The sequence below is a fragment of the Schistocerca serialis genome, chromosome 2 (assembly GCF_023864345.2).
Source record: "Schistocerca serialis cubense isolate TAMUIC-IGC-003099 chromosome 2, iqSchSeri2.2, whole genome shotgun sequence".
In the NCBI taxonomy this organism is placed as follows: Eukaryota; Metazoa; Arthropoda; class Insecta; order Orthoptera; family Acrididae; genus Schistocerca; species Schistocerca serialis.
Window position 1 is genome coordinate 582,310,516 of NC_064639.1, and position 21,957 is coordinate 582,332,472.

The 21,957-nt window shown below is 41.0% G+C and overlaps 1 protein-coding gene across 1 annotated transcript in view; it reads right to left on the reverse strand.

Annotated features, from left to right (window-relative positions):
• LOC126457597 (cytoplasmic dynein 2 heavy chain 1) overlaps nt 1-21,957 on the reverse strand; it is an 808,157-nt gene that overhangs the window by 239,974 nt on the left and 546,226 nt on the right. The window contains exons 47-49 of the mRNA XM_050094037.1: nt 8,679-8,787; nt 5,682-5,847; nt 5,346-5,553 (exon numbers count right to left, since the gene is read on the reverse strand). Coding sequence (XP_049949994.1) covers nt 5,346-5,553; nt 5,682-5,847; nt 8,679-8,787 — 483 coding nt within the window. The remainder of the gene's footprint in view (nt 1-5,345; nt 5,554-5,681; nt 5,848-8,678; nt 8,788-21,957) is intronic.

A 21,957-nucleotide genomic window follows, 5' to 3' on the forward strand; every position in this document is an offset into this window, starting at 1 on the left:
ACGGTATGTGTACTGTTAAGGCTGCCTTCATGCAGATCTTTTTGGACTGTGTGGCTATTTGTGTAAATATTCTACAATACTCTGTACTTTACATAATGGGCATTTCAGCAAAGCCTAACAGATGGCTCTTAGTTGTACTTCATTTACCTTACTACTTGGTTTTTTCAAAAATACATTACACTCTCATCCTTTGAATTTTGTTTTTTCACGAGCAACTGTCGTTTAATTTGATTATTTCTTTTATAATGTCTCAAATGGGCATATGTCACTGTCCATGTGTGACAGATGGTGCAACTTATGTCTTGTTTTCATAACTGCAATGTAAGGTACTGGGCCGTTTAGTCTGATGTTGTTCCTTGCAAAGGTGTATATATCAAAGGCTGGAATGCTTTTTTAATTTTTAAATTTTTAATTTGACTTGAGCATGCCTGCTCCAAACTTTGACTACTACCTTCCCGCAATATAACTTTATGTGAGTAACCATTCTGTGTAATGACAGTTTTGATCTTGGTTAATGTTTCTATCAAACTGATTTTCTATGTATTATAGGGCTTCTAAATTTTCATTCTGATGAAGACATCCTTAGAGATGTCAAAACCTGGGTAAATGTATTGAACAATTAATTGCAGCCACTCAGCTGTGTTATTTCTCTATTGATATTATTTTTAGTAATCTGCAATTCTTCCATCCCTTGCAATGTGAAAAATATTACTCCCAGAGAAATTTAATTTGTTTTAACTTTGTACCGGGATAAATTTTTGCTAGAATTTGCAGTTTTTATAACAATCAAGAAAAACATAAAATAGAGACCTATGAATGGTGCTCCACCACTACACTCACAGTTTATTGGTTCAGGATTTTTACTAAGTTGTTCATAACATTCACCCCTACAAGAGTACAAGAATCTGTGACAACACAAATGTTTCCCCTAATTTTCCTTCATTGACTGAACTAAATGATGGAACAGATGACAGTGATGAACTGCAGTTAGCACACAGGCAGAACATAAGAAGATGTAAGGAAAGTGCTCCATTGTATGAAAGATAATACAATCACAAAAACTAATAAATACAAAACAGGACTGTTGGATATGGATCTTTGCCTATCGTTGTCATCACTGCACATGTGTTCATCCCATACTGGCATGTGAGTGACTTATCTTTCCTTTTTATCCTTCTCCACTCTCTATCTCTCTTCTACCCAGAGAAGGAACTAATGTTCTGAATACTGGGATACTATTATCACACAAGTGTGGCTATAGGAAGTGCTAAAGATTTAACCTCCTGAAGTATAGGCCAGCAATTCTGTCCAAAATTTATTAGTTTTCTAGATAGAATTTTCCTTTGCTGCGGTTAATATGTGTTTTTGTAAGACTAAGGGTTTAGCTGTTAGAAGTGTACCATTATTCTCCTGGCTGTGCGTGGTATGGAAGTTACAGGCCCTTTGTTAATATACTTGTTTGATCAGCTAACACTACATTTTTTGAAGAGTAATGTCCTGAGTGAATCATTTATGTGACTAAGAACAGGAAAGCACTGAATGTTGCTGCATGCCATGTCTCATGTTTGCCTTCCCTTAATATAATCTTATTCCTGTTGTTTCATTTGTTAATTTGACCCTCCGTCCCTCTTGTTAAACTGTGACATCATCTGTGCGCAAGTGGACAACCTCAGAAGTTCCACTGTCCATCTTCATGCTCCAAAGTGCTGTGAGATTTGTACTGTTCTTTGTAATGGATGACTAAAGGCCAAATTGATTCTATGGAAATAATTATTTACTGTCTGAGACGGCACAGCCCTCTCAGTTACCACCAAAAAGGCAGGTCACAGTTTTGTTGCATTATCATTGGGTACCTACAGGTCATTATTTGTGGATATCAACATCAACTGGTGTCATTGAACACATGCAGCCTCCACAGTGGATACTTTCAATTTTTGTGTCTCATTATAGCAACTGAATATGGGAGTAATGCCCACAATGATCATGCATGTATACCAATTTAGCAGGTAACTTCATGTGTTGACATCCCCTTCCTATCATAAATTGGCAATGTACACATAGACAAAGCTTTAAATGTCCTTTCAAGGGATGTTGACAGACTAAATAGTGTACACAACATGCACTGCTATGTTCATGATTGAAGGTATAATGAAAATAGTCTGTCCCATAGAGTGGCATTAGATACATGAGATAGTCAACTCAGACAGTTTGCCAGGAATGTACACAATATCACTGACACATCAAGTAGATAAATCTGCTGTTGTCATACATGTACAAGATGTTTCTTAAGTAGAGAAACATATACCTGCCCATGTTTCAAGTTATTGAGACTAAATCTATAATGAGGTTGTAGAAAACAGAATTCATGTCAGTAGCTCTAATAGATATGGAACTGGTGCTTGATTCCAACTGACTGTAAAGGAATATGTTTCGTATTATACTCTGTGGTGCTACAGATGTGTACCACCATTGGAGCCACTGTAATCTCTGGTTAGGTTGGCATTACTATGCTAATTTACATCTGTGTGACTGGTTACTTTTTGACAGTCATTTGTTTTCCTGACAAAGTCCATGCTGGATATGACCAAAAGCTTTGATTTTTTAGGTAACTGGCACAACATGTGCAGTGAGAATAATTAATACAACTTTATCCACAATCTGAAACTTTCAATATTCTCTCACTCTATAATATAGCTTTCAATCATAAACAGTTTTAATGAAATGCTGATTGACACTTTAAAATACTATGAAAATAACAAGAATTCAGTGAATTTCTAAAGTGTATGCCACACATATGCCCATCAATACTTGATGCTTTCTTTTTGTTCACATATGCCTCAACTATGGGAAGTTGATCATTAAATGATCAATGACAACAAAAACTAATGGTCTTAATGACTTTTTCACTTCGGTATTAAACTATAAAACTCTGCACAATAATAATGGGAAACAAGTAAAACTTGTAATCTGTTGACCACAAAATTCTACTGAATAAGGTAGAATCATTAGGAATAAAATGCTTAGCTAATAACTGGTTCTGATCATACCTAGCATATATGGCACAAAGAGCAGAGATAATACAAACTTCTGACAAAGTTAAACTTACAGTAAAACACTTATCAGAACCAAAGTAAATTTCTCAGGGGAGCATATTAGGACCAATACTGTCCAGGATATTTATCAGTAACACAATAGTGTTTATCGTAAGGAAAATATTCTCTTTTCTGGTGAAAGTAGTATTACAGTCACTGAGAAAACAAAAGAACTACTTGCAGAAAAAACAAATGAAATGCTCAAGTAAGATAAGAATTGGTCAAGATGCAATAAAGTGACATTAAATATAAAAAAAGAAACAAATGCCATGAATTTCAGCTTGAAGAGGAAAAGTATCACCATTAAATTAAATGTAGATAGCACCACTATAAACAATGTAATGAACAAAATTTCAAGGAAAGACTATCAATTCCCAACTGAAGTGGTGTGAGCACACCAAGATAGTTGCAAACAGGATGTCATCAGCATGTTATGTCCTTAGAATCCAGTTGCTAATGTATATAGCCAGTGTCTTTAGTTACATACTGTTGATATGTATCACATGTACAATCAGGAATTCTTTTCTGGGGAACAAATGCAGAAAATAAAAACACAATTTTCAAACTACAGAAAAGAGTAATAAGAATAATACTCAAAAGCATAAGGCTAGCTCATAGCAAATACCTGTTCAAAATACTGGGGATTTTAACCACACCATGCCAGTACATTAACCAATCAGTTGTGTACATCAAAAGAGACACTGAACAAAGGTGTTGATGACCATGGTACAAGAACTAGATGGAACTTACATTTACCAAGAGAGAATATACATAAAATTCAAAAAAGGAAGTTTTCAAGTACAAAATCAGAATTTACAACAATGGAAAATCCAGGATGGAATGTAACAATATTATGAAAAGGTTAGTTACTACTCACCATATACGGAGATGCTGAGTTTCAGATAGACACAACAAAAAGACTGTCAGAAAATGAGCTTTCGACCAGCAAGGCCTTCATTGGAGATAGAACACACACACAAATACACACACGAATGAACACACTCATGCAAATGCAACTCACACACACATGACCACAGTCTCTGGCTGCCAGAGACTGCAGCCATCATGTGTGTATGAGACGTGTGTGCATGTATATATGTGTGTGTGAGGGTGTGTGTGTTTTATCTCTGATGGAGACCTTGTTAGCCAAAAGCTCATTTTCTGACGGTCTTTTTGTTGTGCCTATTTATGACTCATCTCCTCTAAATGGGAATTTACCATACACAAAACTGAAACCAAACATGTTGCCTTGATATCAACTGATAATGTATGAATGTTACATTATGAAATAATGTGTGTATAGTGTGCATGATGCGTGCAGTGATCGGTACTACGAAATGAATGAACAGTATAGCTCTAGCTTTTTACATTATTCTATAATTTCTTTGCAAAATACTATTGTACACTAGGGATCAACTGAATTAGGTAGTACTGTTTTAAACAGACTGTTTTTTTGTTCAGGAGGGTGGCCGTTCCACAGTCTTCACTCAGCCATCTTTAGTTACGTTTTCCTTGGCTGCCTCGAATTACTTCAGGCATATGGCGGGACGGTTCCTACTATTAAAGCCACAACCAACTTATCTATTTCATCCTTGTCAAATGAGACCTTCAAGTATGTAAATGCCTGTATCTATAAATTACATTATTTTCATTGTTTTAAAACCAAGGCATATCAAAACACAGGATAAAAGTGATGTACAGCTGACTAAAACTACTACTACTACCATGGAAGAGAAGGGCTGGTTGCACCCTTGATGCCTCTGTGCATTACTATATATGTACCCAAATAATCAGACTATAATTCTAATGATTTCACATACTTACAATTTTTTTTAACAAAAGCATCTGTAAAGCCATTAATCCAACCATGCATCCTCATAGTGTCTTAATGTAAATAAATCTTACAGCTCAATACATAACAGAGAGGTGAAAGAGGTCTGCCATTTTTTAAAGAAATGAAAAAAATTATATTAAAGGAAGAGGCAGTATGTGACTTATGGTCTTTATGCATTTTGACAGGACTTTTGCTATCCATCCCATTCACTTGAGACATGTATTCAGAACTGTTAACAATGACAATATTCATAAAAGATCTATACATTACAGTCTGTGTCAGTTTGGGTAGACTCAATTACATGTGCAATCAAGAGTCGTAATATTCATTTTTGTGCTACCTTTTCCAGCTGAAATAGATGATAATGCAAACTTCTGTATACAGAAAATTAAAATTATTCTTAAGAGAACAGTACTCACCTTCAATCTTTCCTGTTGTTGGACACTGGAAGAATATTTTTTGTTATAGATCTGAAGAAATGTTTGAACAAAATGAAGGTAGCGCATGGGTGTTTTCAGTTTTTCTGAAGCTTGTTCATGAATATCTGCAAAACCATTCAGAAGTTTTTCATCAATTCCACTGTTTGTCTGAGTGCCTCTTGTATCAACTGATTCAAATTTTTCATCCCTGATCAAATAAAACACAATAATTTTTTTTACATATACTTACGCTCAGAGGAATTGCAATACACAATATAATGTTTTTTATTCAGTTAAAAATTATTTGTTTATTTAAAATTAAGAGTGGCAACCTACCTGGAAAGCAACATTTGAGGAATGGCTCGTAAGCTTTGCCTACTCCAGCTTTCAAGCCACAAAATGCTACACTTTTTGTGTAAGGCAGGACTGCTTTCAAAGATTCGTGAAAATGATGGATTCATAATATCCATCATTAACACCACATGGAGATTTCTCTGGACTCCTGGAAACATTATCAAAATAACTTAATCACTTCACAAAGAGTACATGTTATTTCACTGGATATATGAAGGACGTTTGAAGAAATTGTGCTATCACCACCAGTTAGCCTAAAATAAAATCATGGAGAAAAAGGAAAAGATAGTGTTGTGATAGTCAAATATTACGATCAATGTAAAATGCTTGGTCCTCTTCCTGGAGAGGAACTCTTGCATCAGAGTGATGCCCAAAACATGAAGATATGTTAGAATCACTGCATGGTGCATCTGCAGCTGGAAGGAGCCATGCCACAGCTTTATAATAGGTTTCAAAGTACACAAGTCATTACCCCTCACTACAAGTCCCTCAGTCTCAGATGATACATAGCTCTGTAGCACAAAGATTAGCATACATAAAAATGGCTCATTTTCCATCTACAGGTATTGTGCAAGCTCCATTTATTGTTAGTTCTGCTAATATAATTGCTATGATATCAATATGCTACTCTAGATTTTGCAGTGAATTACAGTCTACAACTATGTTACTGCTGCATGTTTCCCAATGCCATCAACCCACCTTGTATTAAGTCACATGACAATCAGTCTGTTATCACCTATATGAACCCAGCAAACATTTCAGTGGTCTGATTTGAATTTTAAAATTTTCCCGGCAAATTGACTGTTCAAACAAATTACGGGCTTGCACCCAGTCGTCGTTCAATACTTCGCACAATATTTCAACTGGACACTTGCCAGTCATCGTCAGGTGGGCCGTTGCAGACTGGCGAAAACGTCCTCCATTCCACAATATATAGCGTACTGTAACTGCGTCGAAAACTTGATAGATGAACCACACTGCCCGCCGGCAGCGCGCTCACTGGTGGAATAGCAGAACTGTCACCCTGTGCGTTGCTGTTTGCCGCGGCTGTCGACACAGTCTGTCGTCTTCAATTAGAGCAAATCGTGGAGATGATGGGATTCCATGCGCTGTCCAGCTGGTAGCCACTGTCACGGTTTAACAGATTTTCTGCCAGTGGTATTTCTACGGATTCTTTAATAATGGAGTCCCAGAAAGACGTTGCTTTGGACAAAATCATTGTTTTCTCATAATCTGTTGAATGTCCAGTAGAAATACAATGTTCAGCAATAGTGGACTTGCAAGACTGCAAAAGGCGGGTGTAACGTTGATGTTCAGTGCAGCATTCTTTCACGGTGCGTGTGGTTTGACCTATGTAAGCCATACCACACTGGCATGGTATCTTGTAAATTCCAGACTTTCGTAGTAACAGATTGTCCTTAACTGATCCCACAAGGTCTGCAATCTTCGATGGTGGGCGGAAAACCACTTTTACCTGAAATTTTCGGAGGATCCTTCTATTTTAAACAAAGTGTTGCCAACAAAAGGGAGAAAAGCTAAAGATTGTTCCGCCATGTTCTCCTCTTTATTCATTTCCTGCTACTTAGTTTTAACTGTTAGTGCCCTGTTAATCTGCTGGATGGAATACCCATTTTTGCTGAATACTGTCTTTAGATGGGCAAGTTTTTGAGGTAAGCTATCTATATCTGAGACAGTATGAGCTCTATGAACAAGTGTTTTAAGCTAACTCATGGTTTGCAATGGGTGATGGCAACTCGATGCTTGCAGGTACAAATCAGTGTGAGTGGGTTTCTGGTAAACTGAATGCCCTAGAGAACCATCATTCTTCCTTCGAGGCATGTCATTGACAGTTCCTGTCACTATGTAGCTCCTCCACATCCGAACAACATTGTTTTGGTTCACTCCGAGATGCCTGGACACTTCCCTTGTTGAGAGCCCTTCCTGGCACAAAGTAACAATGCGGACGCAATCGAACCGTGGTATTGACCGTCTAGGCATCGTTGAACTACGGACAACATGAGCCGTGCACCTTCTTCCTGGTGGAATGACTAGAACAGATTGGCTGCTGCACCCGTCTGTCTAATAAGTGCTGCTCATGAATGGTTGTTTACATTTTTGGGCGGATTTAGTAACATCTCTGAATAGTCAAAGGGACTGTGTCTGTGATACAATATCCACAATCAACATCTATCTTCAGCGGTTCTGGAAATTGGGGTAATGCAAAAGGTCTTTTGTTGTGTGTATTTTGATGATGTAATCTGTCTTTTACCATTACACTCTCCTTTCTCTAACAGGAAGATCTCAAAACCAATGTTGGCAGCTCTCTAACATTAGATTTAAAATTCATAGCAGAATCTCGAAAGAGTGGTACATCAGAAACTGTAAAACATAAACTTTCAATTCTATGTTTTTTAATTTTATTTTCCATCCATTGCTCTGAAGCTGATGGAAGGGGTTTTTAAATTGAGGAATTACCTCAGTTTTCTATGCCTGTTGTCATGCTACAATGCTCTGAGTAACATTTGTTATTGGAGGCAGCCACTGGTATCAACGAGATTTCAAGATGTTTTACGTGTGCACTATTGTATTTACATCTGCAAGTGCAGGTCTTAGACTGCTTTCATTCAGTTCATGGGCATTGGGATATAGATACACATTATTAATTGTATTTACATGGAGATGATATAGATTACAGCTTATGTTTTCATGGATATGCTACACCTTATTAGCTGTGTTTTTCTGGAGACATCAACAAAAATTATTGGTAACTAGGGTAGATTACGAATGTGCAAGTCAATGAGGTAGCAACCACGTGAAAAACTTGCACTAGGACATGAGTCACATGAAATTATTGTTATTATAGTAGTTAATTACCTCTAGTAACTAAGATATCTGAAAGTGGGTGATGCATTTATTTTGAATATCAGCATAAGGAATTAAATATGAAAATAATATAATGAATGACTTTTACTGTCATACTCTGAGCAAAAAAGGCAGATGTAGTTCCCATATAGTTCTCCTGGGCTGCAACATCTCTCAACGAAGAGACAACAGCTTCAAGTTCGTCACGAGCATAAAGACCAGGGACCTGAGAGACAAAGGACAGAGAAGTTTAGACACATTGCTGAGCCCATCCAGTAATAAACTGCATTTTTTTTTTTAAAAAAATCCATTTACTATTAGGAGAATTCAAGGTCCACATCTCATATTTACCATAAAATACAGTTACATAGAAGTTATTTAAAACAACATCATGAGTGAACTAAGTATTCGGAAAAGGAAATAAAATAAGACAATGGAATTTAAATACTCTCGTGAATACTCAATGAGAATTGTAGGCCCTTAATCGGCTATAAGAGCAGCAGATACCAAAAACTATTGTCCAAGTAGGACAGTGTGTGTCACATTACTTACACCAATGAGACTCTCTGCATGCTCTACGGTCTACAACAAGAAAGTCATTACCTGTTTCACCGCACATGCTGCCTGGGTTCTCCCACCAACACCAGTTTCTCAGAACTACACAGGTGGAGCAACCATCTGACATTAGTTTACGTTACTTTGTTCAGTCTCAACCTTTTCTTTCAGTGACTATTCCTTTCTTCACTCCCTTTGAATTTTCTATATCTTTTGTTTTGTGACCTGCCTGCCCCCCACCACCACACATAATAAATAAATGTAATGTACTTTGCTTTCTGCTCTTATTAACTACTGCACTTGGTTTTATCAGTAATCCTTGTCTAGATTATTATCCTATCTTCTGCCTTTAAGCTCTCAAGTTTTCAAATCACATCTGGTGCAGTCCCCAACAATCAGTTTTTCCTTCCCATCCCATCTGGTAAGTCTCCCCTGGGCCAGAGTTCTGGGCAACTCTTCCATAATTTTCTCCATTTCCTAAACCTCACCACATTCCTTTTCCTTCATCCTTCTTCCTTCCCCTTCAACACATCTGCCAGAAGGAGAAATCACACCTGACAGGATTCAATATCCAACACGAATTTCCCGAATAGGAAAATATCACAGATTTAAGATGCAATAATTTCAGCCAGGTGCTCACAGTCATAGCTGCTACTTCCACATGGAATTTCAGATATCTTTTCAGAATCAAAGTTGAGTGGATCAGAATCCGTAAATAGTAATTTTCACAATACATTCACTACACCATTAAATATATCATGATATACAAGATCTTCAGCTCTGAAGACCAGCATTAGTCTCTGGTGACTTAGATAACATTTTAATTATTGATTTACTAATACAAGGTTGCTAATTTTTTAGTTTCTTCTGTGTCGCAGGCAAGAGCATTAAATTTATATCCAACAGGTGCCAGTGTACAGCTGCTGGCCACGGTCCATTTTTTCTTTGGAGTCTCTCAGAAGTATGCTCTTCGAATAAACCATAGAAAATGACTGCAGTTATGTACAGATGTATATTTACAGTGAAATATACTTAAGGTACATAGCATATCTTGAGCTGTAAGGATATGTGTGCACATGATAGGTTTTATTAATTGCATTCAACATTATAATAAGAGATGTTGTACCCATGAGTGTATCTGATTTCAGTTACAAGTTATTTGTGTATTGGGTGACATGACTTTATTATAGAAACAATTACCAGAAATGAAAACTTAAAATTAGGTTTGGTGAGCAGCTGCTGTGTTTCAGGAAAGAGAACTACAAAATAATCAAAACAAAAAGTACATTGTACACAATTTTGAATTACAGCAAATGCTCATGATGTTATCAAAATTCTACAGTAGGTTCTTCTGCTAATAAGTCGACTATTTTTGGCAAACTGCCTATTGGCTTCTGTCTCGGGTTCTTCAGCCGACATTCATCTAATGATTTTTCTGACGTTTTGCCAGCACGAGTGGCTGGCATTGTCAATGCTTCACCCTCCATTGCCGGTGGTGAACTGGAGCCGAGCTCGCGGGCGCAGACTATATGTACCTGGTGCACCAACGTCCGAGGGCTTCTCCGCAGTCATTTCCGGTGCGGTTCTCCTCTTGCTACCTGCGACGGTCGTTCGCTGCAGTACGGGAAGCCAGGATCCGTTGACCTTAAGGCTTTCCTCTTTCTTGTTCAAACTGTTCGCGTGTTTTTGTATTTCTACAGCTTCTCTGAACAAGCGCGTGTGATAGTGCTTCTATACAGCCAGAACTTCCGTGTCGGCGAATTTTATTACGTGGTCGGTCTCATTCAGTGCGTGCTCTCCCACGGCCAATTTGTCCACCTGCCCCAACCTGCAATGTCGCTTATGCTCTTTCTACATCTACATCTACATCTACATTTATACTCCGCAAGCCACCGAACGGTGTGTGGCGGAGGGCACTTTACGTGCCACTGTCATTACCTCCCCTTCCTGTTCCAGTCGCGTATGGTTCGCGGGAAGAACGACTGTCTGAAAGCCTCCGTGCGCGCTCTAATCTCTCTAATTTTACATTCGTGATCTCCTTGGGAGGTATAAGTAGGGGGAAGCAATATATTCGCTACCTCATCTAGAAACGCACCCTCTCGAAACCTGGCGAGCAAGCTACACCACGATGCAGAGCGCCTCTCTTGCAGAGTCTGCCACTTGAGTTTATTAAACATCTCCGTAACACTATCACGGTTACCAAATAACCCTGTATTGAAACGCGCAGCTCTTCTTTGGATCTTCTCTATCTCCTTCGTCAGACCGATCTGGTACGGATCCCACACTGATGAGCAATACTCAAGTATAGGTCGAACGAGTGTTTTGTAAGCCACCTCCTTTGTTGATGGACTACATTTTCTAAGCACTCTCCCAATGAATCTCACCCTGGTACCCGCCTTACCAACAATTAATTTTATATGATCATTCCACTTCAAATCGTTCCGCACGCATACTCACAGATATTTTACAGAAGTAACTGCTACCAGTGTTTGTTCCGCTATTATATAATCATACAATAAAGGATCCTTCTTTCTATGTATTCGCAATACATTACATTTGATCCTGGTGTTGATGGATCGTCCAGTCATTTCGACATAAACTTTTCCGCATGTGCATGGTATATGGTATATTCCCAACATTGCAAGTGGGTCTCTTTTACCTTCGCCGATCTAAGACACTCTTTGATCTTCCTTGTTGGTTTGAAAATCGTCTTTACACCATGTTTGCGCAATATACGGCCGATTCTGTCCGTCACTCTGGGAATGTATGGCAGAAAGGCCGTACCCGACACTTCTTTTCCTGGTTCCTTACTTCGCTGAGTGTTTGGCTCTGTTACACTTCTAATATAATTTTTGGAGTACCCATTGCTCCTCAGGACAGTTTCCAGGTGTTGCATTTCTCGTTTGAGGTGTTGCGGCTCACATATTCGTCCTGCTCTCATTACGAGCGTACTAATCATGCCTCTTTTCTGGCTCGGGTGGTGGTTTGACAGTTTGTGCAGGTATCGGTCCATGTGTGTCGGTTTTCGATACACGCTGTGTCCCAGGTTTTTGCCGTCCCTTGTGACCAGCACATCTAGAAATGGCAGTTTCTTGTCCTTTTCTACTTCCATGGTAAATGTTATGTTGGCATGGAGGCTGTTCAAGTGTCTTAGGACATCACCGAGCTGTTCTTCACCATGGCTCCACACCACGAAAGTATCATCGACGTACCTGTACCACACCTTAGGTTTGCAAGTCGCCGAGTCCAGTGCCTGTGCTTCGAATTGTTCCATGAAGAAGTTGGCCACCACTGGACTGAGAGGACTACCCATGGCGACGCCTTCCAGCTGTTCGTAGAAATCTCCATTCCACGTGAAATAGCTCGTGGTGAGACATGCATGGAAGAGCTTTCTGATGTCCTGCGGAAAAATGGAACCGATGTGCTCCAGAGCGTCACTGAGTGGCACTTTCGTAAATAACGAAACAACATCAAAGCTGACCAAGATGTCGTTTGGTGCAAGTTTCAGTTTCTTCATCTTCTCAATGAAATGTCCTGAGTCCTTAAGGTATGTGTCGGTCTTCCCCACGTGTGGCTGGAGCAGAGAGGCCAAGTGTTTTGCCAGTTTACATGTCGGTGATCCAGGAGTGCTAACGATCGCTCTCAGTGGAACGTTGTTCTTATGGATCTTGGGTAATCCATACAGCCAAGGTGGTAGGGCTTCTGTGTTGCGCAGGACATACAGAGAAATCCAGTACTAGGACTGTTCAAAATGTTCCAGAACTCTGTCTACAAAAATGTTCTACGCTACACTAAACTCAATGACCATCTGTACTGGATAACACTAAGTCTTGTTGCCTGGAAAACGTAACTCTTTCAGCCAGGTGATGACTCTAAAGTGCCCCTGTTCTGCCTCTGACTATGACTTACAGCACTGCCAAATCTAGCACTCTTCTCCTCTGGCCCTTTATACACATGGAAACCTGAGGACCAGTATTACCTCCAGTCCCCTAAGAAGCATGCCACATCTCAATACACTATAGATACATCCTACCCTAACAAAAACATGCAACCTTATATGAAACAACATTAACAACCTATACTACACACCAGAGAAAAAATACTTAAAACCACAAAAACACAATACATATCAATTATTTCCATTTTCTCAATGCGTACTGAGCATGAGGTATTTCTGTAGTTCATCCCCTCATTTCTATTTCCCTGAGTCTTTCCTCACTTTCATTTCCACTGCCCATGGAATCACTCTGGTACATCACTGAATGGCTCTAGACACACAACATGCACAATTGATGACCGTGTTGGCCATTGTAGCTTTACATTTACAGTGAAATGGTCTCAGTCACTTGGTAGGGGCCCTGCTACCGTGTCACAAAACTCTTCATTTTCCCCTTCAGACTATATGGACTCAAGAACCTAACCTTTTGTTCTATTTCATACTGCAGTAACATTCTCAGTCACTTCACCGCATCTTCTTGGTTCTATAATGTCTTTCTATTCGTTCACTGTACTTTTCTCCATACTTCGCTCACTTGTCTTCCAAATTCTCAGACTGATGCTCTATTCCTGCCTCATTTATATCCAATCATGTTTAACGGTGATGGAATCTTTTTTCTATACACCAACTTGAATGGTGACTATCTTGAGCTTGTGTGTACTTTAGAGTTGTACACACTCCCTACAATGGATAAATATGTGTTCCAGTCTGAATGGTGGGCATTCACATAATAATCAAGCATATATCCTTTCTACAGTCTGATGAACTCATTCTGTCCCTCCATTAGCCTGAGGGTGAAGTTGACTCACTCTTAATTTTGTCTGGCATGAAGTTTGTCACCTGGTGCGTAGTTACCATACCCGGCACCACAAACTTCAGTATCTACCTATTCACCATTGCTTGTGGGACTGTGACTGCCTGCTTGTCGGGCATCTCTGTATAATAAGAAAAATCGTCTATTATTGTCAGCACAATATGGTTACCTGCTGGCGTTCAGCTGAATGGTCCTAACAGGTCTATCAATTCTGTCAACCTCTGCAACAGCCCCTAATCTTGATTCAAATCCACACACTGTCTACACTCTACACAATTTTTAAACTATTGATCAACATCATTCTTCCTTCCCTTCTATCAATTTTGTCCGACACACTTCATATTATCGCCATGGCCCAACAAGGTATGACTATGCATTTCACATAATATTTCCTCCTACAATACCACTGCCACAACCATACGTGCTCCTAATTTAGTCTATCTACACAAAAATCCTATTATAACCTTTAATCACCAATAATTGCGTGGATATTCAAACACACTCACTTATGAACAATAGCTGGTTACATGATAACAACTTAGTATCTCTCATTCGACTGCTGTGCCGTGACATGCGGCTGGCGCCATTCGTAGTTAGGTGGTGCTCCCGCGCTCAGCTGAGATGCGGAGTGCCTCTATCGCCGTTTGCGCGTACTGTCATGGCGGCACTGTTAAATGTCGTGGGACTGACACAACACTTTTCCCCCCTTGAAAAAAAAAAACACTCACTTCCTTGGAGACATGGACAGTGCGGAGACATCCATGGCCTCTTGTGAGGCCCCGAGAAGATCCTGCGGAGAGACACGAGAGTATGGTCAAAAATGTCCAGGACAGAAGCTCGTGTGTGGAACGTGCCTCCTGGATGAGATGATGGGTGAAAACTCCGGAGCAGCATCCATAGGTGTCATGGACCTGGGGGTGTGCTCCAGTGAGATGGGTCCCGGAGAAGGCGGCGTCGCGACTGGGGCCGGTTCCGGCGTACTCGGATGCGGTAGCGACGTCGGCTGCATCAACATGTATGGTAGAGCGGCAGCAGCGACAGGACTGGCTTCTCGGGCTGGTGGAGGCGAAGAAAGGGGCGGTGGCACCGGCGTGGCCACCACTCGTGGGCGCATCTGGTTGTAATGGCGAACAACCATGCCGTCGTCCGTACGTATTTCACAAAGCCGGCGGCCGCGAAGAGCCTTGACCACCCCTGGAATCCATTTAGGGTGAGATCCATACCCTTGTGCCCACACATCGGCGCCCACCGGGTATTTTCCCGCACTAGGGGACACAGCACAAGGCCTGACAGGGTGAAGCAGGTCCAGTAGAGTGCGCGGTTGGCGGCCATGCAAGAGTTCAGCAGGGCTGCGATCACCCAGAGGTGTGAAGCGATAAGAACAAAGAAACTGCAGCAGAGCGTCGTCTGTGAAAAAATCACTAAGGAATTTTTTCATCTGGCTTTTGAAAGTGTGGACAAGGCGCTTGACCTCCCCAATCCATTGGGGGTGGAAGGGCGGTGCTGTAACATGATGAATCCCTTGTCAAGCACAAAAATCACGGAAGGCCTGTGAAGAGAACTGAGGGCCACTGTCCGTGACGATCGTGGATGGAAGACCTTCTAGCACAAAGATTTTGGACAAAGCCAGCGTCGTCGCCGCAGTGGTGGGCGACGGACATCGAACAACAAATGGAAACTTCGAGAAGGCGTCAATCAACAGTAGCCAATAAGTACCGAGGAAGGGGCCGGCAAAGTCAGCGTGCACCCGTTCCCATGGCCGCGCCGGATCAGGCCCCGGTGAGGGCATTGTACGAGGTGCAGCCAGTTGTCGAGCACACTGACCACACGTAGCAACCATGTGGGCGATGTCCGAATCAATACCGGGCCCATAAACGTGCCTGCGGGCCAGGGACTTAGTCCGAGAAATCCCCCAATGGCCTTCATGCAACAGTTTGAGAACATCTTTGCGAAGAGAGGCTGGCACCACGAACCGTGGAGATGTGCCATCCATGGCCAGAAGAACAACACCATCATGAACAGACAGACGAAGGTGCAAGGCATGGTAGTTGTGAAGGGGATCCAATGCCCGGCCCTTGGTCCTGTCCGGCCAACCCCGTTGAACAAAACCGATCACCTGACGCAGGACCGGGTCCCGCGCAGTAGCCGACGTGACCTGCGAACCTGTAAGTGGAAAACCCTCGACCGCATGACGTTCTTCCTCATCAATGTGGAAACAGAGTAGTTCATCACGATCGAAACCCGGGTCGGGGCCCATCAGCAATCGCGACAATGCATCAGCGTTGGCGTGCTGGGCCATGGGGCGATAGTGAATCTCATAGTGAAAACGAGACAAGTATAAGGCCCAACATTGCAGGCGGTGAGCTGCCTTATCCAGAAGCAACGCCGATGGGCTGAACAGAGAGACCAGCGGCTTGTGGTCGGTGATGAGGTGAAAATTAGAACCATACAAAAAAACGCTGAACTTTTTTAGAGCATAAATGATAGCAAGCACCTCCTTTTCGATTTGAGATTAACGCTCATTCGACTGCCGTGCCGTGACATGCGGCCGGCACCGTTCGTAGCTAGGTGGCACTCCTGCGTTCAGCCGAGTTGCGGAGCGCCTCTATCGCCGTTTGCGCGTACTGTCGTGGCGGCACTGTTAAATGTCATGGCAGTGTCACAACAAATCCATAATGCACATTTAATTGCTATTGCAGCCTGCCTTCCCTTAAGGTCCTGAACTAGTGCTTGTATTAACAATATCTTCCTGCTCAATCCATCTGCATTTTTATGTTTTTCCCTGGTTTGCAGATTACTTCACATTAAAATTCACAAAGTTTTATTGCCCATCTTCTCAATCTACTGGATGGGTCCTTCAAATCTAGTAACCACTTCAAAGCAGCATGGTCCACCACTACCTTGAAATTTTTATCACACAGGTAACACTGGGAGTCTGTTACTCCATGCATCAAGCTACACATCTCTTCTCCAATGCAGAGTAATTCCCTTCTGTTCCATTCAACTGTCTCAATGCAAAAGCAACAGGACATACCTGACCATTGACCTCCTGACTTAAACCAAGAGCATAATTCAACACATCACATGATAATATGAACTCCTTCTGAAACTCTGGAAAAATCAAAACCAGACTTGATTTTAACACCTTTTTCATTTCGACAAACACTTCTTGCCATTCCTCTGATCATACAAACAAAAAACCCTTTTTCAACAGCTTTATACATGACCATGCTATATCTGCAGTTCTCACAAAACTGCCTACAATAATTTGTGAGATCCAAAAAAGTTTGTAACTTCTTGATTATTCCTGGTTCCACAAAATACTGTACTTCTTTTACTAATCCAGGATCAGTTTTCACGCCATCCTCAATAATGGTATGACGTAAAGAATTGACTTCTTCCATGGCAAAGTGACATTCCTTCATGGATGGTAGCATTACCTCTGCATACACCCCATATGCCCACAAGTAAAGTACTTAACATTTGATGCAAACACATCTACTGTCCATTATCCATGTCAACCTATTGATTTCCTTGTACTCCAGCAGGTAATCTAACCACTGCATGGAGATCTTTAGGCACCCCAGTGCATACACTCCTTGATATTTCTAGTGTTAAGCCACACAGTAAAGCATCAAGTACTTATTGTTCATTCTACTATGTGATCACTATGTTCAGACCTCTGTTATAACTTCAAGTTGAACAAATATATTTCAAGGACGACACGATACATGTAAGGCACAGATCAAGTAAACAAAGTGAGACGTGTGTACACATTAACAGTCAAATCCGAAATGAGTCCGAGTCTAGCGGCCGCTGGCTGGCTGGCCGCTTAGGTGGCGCTGCTGCTGCATGGCTGGCAGACAGCGCCGCATGTAAAGGACACGCGTAACTGCGCGGCAGCACTTTGAGAGATCGGCGAGTCACAACAACCTCACTGTGTGATAAGTCAAAAGGGTGAATAATACAGCTTCATAATTCTATCCACAGAGTCCTCTAATGCATCATCACACGTTCTAGACACCATACCCAATTGCTCACAAAAAAATCATGCACTGTCTCTTTTCCTATATCACTGCTCCAACCCATGTCTCAGCTACTTGAAAGTTTCTGCACTGCATAACACTTCTGCATACCATATGAACAACTTCACCTCTTCCATTAAATGCAATCTTTTAATCTGCAATAATATTTTATATCCAAGCAACCTTCTATATCATCCAATGACTTGAGATCCCCTCTACAAATGCAAAGACATCCTGAGATGATCTGATTCACTAATGACTCTACAGCCTCATCTCAGATGACACCTAGTGTCTCTGAGTTGCCATTGTATCACCACACTCATTATTACAACTCAGAAAAAAAATCACAAATAAGACAAAAACAATAATCCAACACTAACACAGACAGAAAACTCTGCAGCTACTTGTGTTACCAACCGACTTCTGCCTTATCATAAGCCACTTGAACTCTCAACGTTGTCTAGGTCTGTGTCCAAAATGGTTACATTTAAAGCAAATCACTGTTACAGATTCAGCACAAGGGGCAGCATGTTCTAGAAAATTACAATGTATGCAGACACCATTGACAGTAAAGAGTGCCATTATTAAATTTCAATGCATGCCATGTCACAGCTCAGCGAGACAAAATACCTCAATCTGTTGTAACTGGCTGATGCTGACATATGGGCACTAGCTTTCAACCTGGTGCTGCTTAGGTGCCCTGTGGTGCTGATGGTAGACCCACGGCATGCACAGCTTGGAACCCTGGCAAACCCTTGCTCCACACGTGTTTATCAAGGCAGCGCTTGGAGACAGCTGTGCAGGGTCTTCAATTTGTTACCCTCCGGCAGGAGTCGGACAGTGGGTGGTGCTGAGGCACTAAGTCCCACTAGGAACTCAGTGCTAGTGGCAGTAGGCATGGACGGCAGATTGGCAAGGCCCCATATTGAGCTTAGTGCTGGTGACCCCAAGGCTGGTGCTGGTGATGTCCAGTAATCTCAATGGGTGGCAAGGCCCTTGGCACCGTGATGATGCTGCTGGAGTCTGACTATGAGAGAATCCCTTCTGCCTAAAAATCCAGACACTTATATCTCTCTGGAGCTAAAACCTGGCCCCTAGTCACATTGCCCATAACAAGAGACTTGACCTGCTGCAGTGACATCAGCCCACCTTCTATGTTCATTATCGCTGTGTGATGCAGTTTTCCACTGAGTACAGCTAGCCCTGTCTCACAATCCCCCTTACGTGTATTCTGACCCACATATTGCCACATTTGTGGCTACCAACCCCCAGCTGTTAATGCAATGCTTTACAGCAGCTTTCTCATTACATCACATTATATTAGCTAAAAACTGGGTACTGGTATAACAATTCCAATTTCAAAAACAGACAGGTGCTGACAGGTGTGAATATTAGCAAACTGTCAGTTTAATAAGTCATGATTGCAAAATGCTGACACAAATCATTTACAGATGAATAGAACTAATAGAAACGACCCTCAGGGAAGATGAGTTTGGGTTCTGTGAAAATGTAAGAACAAGCAAGGTAGTAATGACCCTACAACAGATCTTAAAAAACAGTTTACAGAAAGGGAACCCTATGTATATAGCTTCTGTAGGCTTAGAGAAAGCTTCCAACAATGTTAACTGGAATACAATATTTCAGATTTAAATTGTAGAAGTGGTAAAATACAGGGAGCAAAAAGTAGTGGCTGAGAAGGAGTGAGACAGGGTTGTAGCCTACTCTGATGTTATTCAGTATCCACATTGAGGAAGCAGTAAAGGAAACCAAAGAAAAATTTGGAATTAAAAAATTGTACAATATAAGTGTGCTTCTGTGAACCACAATCATCAACAGTTCAGGAACACAGTTAAGTGGGATGAAAATTCTATTGGTAACTTTTTCCCAAACAAGTTGTTGATCTTATAGTCTTTTGTCCAAATACTGGTGTGATGTTGCTCTCCATGCTGATATACCCTCTGCAAGCCTCTTCATATCTGAATAAGTATGCTCCGATATTTTCCAGTGACATCATAATACCATTAGAGACAGCAAAAAAGTTGGAAGCATAGCTGAACAGAATGGAATGTCTTGAAAGAAGGCTATAAGATGAACATTAAAAAAGAAATGCAAGTGTGATGGAATGCATCCGAATTCAATCACATGATGGTGAGGTAATTGGATTAGGAAATGAGACACTAAAAGTAGTAGATGAGTTTTGCTACTTGGGTAGTAAAATAATGGATGATGACTGAAGTAGAGGGGACAGAAAGTGTAGACTGACAATGGCAAGAAAAGCATTTTTAAAGAAGAGTTGAAATTTGTTAACAGTGTGTATAAATTTAGACATTAGAAAGTCTTGAGTGTACTCTGGAAAGGAAGTGAAATACGGATAATAAGCATTTCAGACAAGAACGAAATAAATGCTTTTTAATTTTGGTGGTACAGAAGAATGCTGAAAATTAGGTGGGAAGTTCACTTAACTAATGAGGAGGAACTGAACAGAATTGAGGAGAAAAGAAAATTGTGGCACAACCTGACTAGAAGAAGGGATCGATTGATAGGACATATTCTGAGACATCAAGGGACCACAGTTTAGTATCGGAGAGATGTTGTGGGGGGAGGGGGGGGGGTTGTAGAAGGAGACCAAGAAATGAATACAGTAAGAAGATTCAGAAGGATGTAAGTTGGCATAGTTATCCAGATATGAAGAGGCTTGCAGAGGGTATAGCGGCATGGAGAGCAACATCACACCAGCCTTTGGACAAAAGACCATAAGATCAACAACTTGTTTGGGAAAAATTTACCAATAGATCTGTCCAACTTGGTCAAAAAATTGTACAGTATAAGTGTGGTTCTGTGAACCACAGTCATCAACAGTTCACGAACACAGTTAAGTGGAATGAAAATTATACTTGTTGAGAAAAAATCTATGAGTATTAATAACTATCAAACATGTATTATATTGGGCATCACCTCAGATGGCAGCTCTCTATAGACAGGGAGATGATAGGGAAGGGCAGAGGAGATCACGTTTGCTTATTAATTGCAGAAGAGAGAGGGGATCACACCCCACACTGTTATTCTGTGTTGCTGCAGATGTTGTACTGTTGTTATTGTTGTGGTATTCAGTCCAAAGACTGGTTTGATGCAGCTTTCCATGCTCCTTGATCCTGTGCAAGCATCTTGATCTCTGAATAATTACAGCAACCCATCTCTTTTTCTTCCTCTGTAATCCTTCTTCCCCCCCCCCCCCCCCCCCCCCCCCCCCCCCCTCCGCCCTGGTGATCCCTTGATGTCTCAGAATGTGTTTTGTCAATTGGTCCCATCTTTTAGTCAAGTTATACCACAAATATCTTTTCCCTCCAATTCTATTCAGAACCTCATTAGTTTTGTGCCCCTCCCCCCCCCCCCCCCCCCCCCCCCCCTGCACCTAATATTCAGCATTACCTTTAAAATATGCAATGGAAACAGCAAGAAAGTGGAAAACAAAAAAAAAAAAAAAAAAAAGGTTTGTAAGTAGTGCAAATTTAGTGGGCAACTGCTGTGAAGCAAAAAGAGAACTGAACACAACAAAATTTCCACGTGATAGTTTGACTCATTCCAAGAAACAGACATATACAATATCAACCATGAATGTGGTCAACAAAAATGTGCTGACCTTAAGTTAAGCTGAAATGATGCCAATGTCAGTAATGTTGCCACATGGCTTGATAATGAAGACATGCAAAGACAAAAGAACACTACTTCTAGTATCCAGGAAAGTGCATTGTACAATAGTAAAAGAGCCTCATGTACTAACTGCACAGAAAACAACATTAGGATGGGATCAACAATCTCACCACAATCCTTTTTTAATTTAAGTAAGGAGACTGACTGTGTCGACAAAGTATAAAGTTAATTACATTCAGACAGGGCAGACCTGCTCCTATCTTATAACAACTCTATGGTATTTTTGCATGTCAACATCACAGCTTTAAAAAATAAGACAGGTGATCTTACTGTTCCTCCTACTATGACAAAATA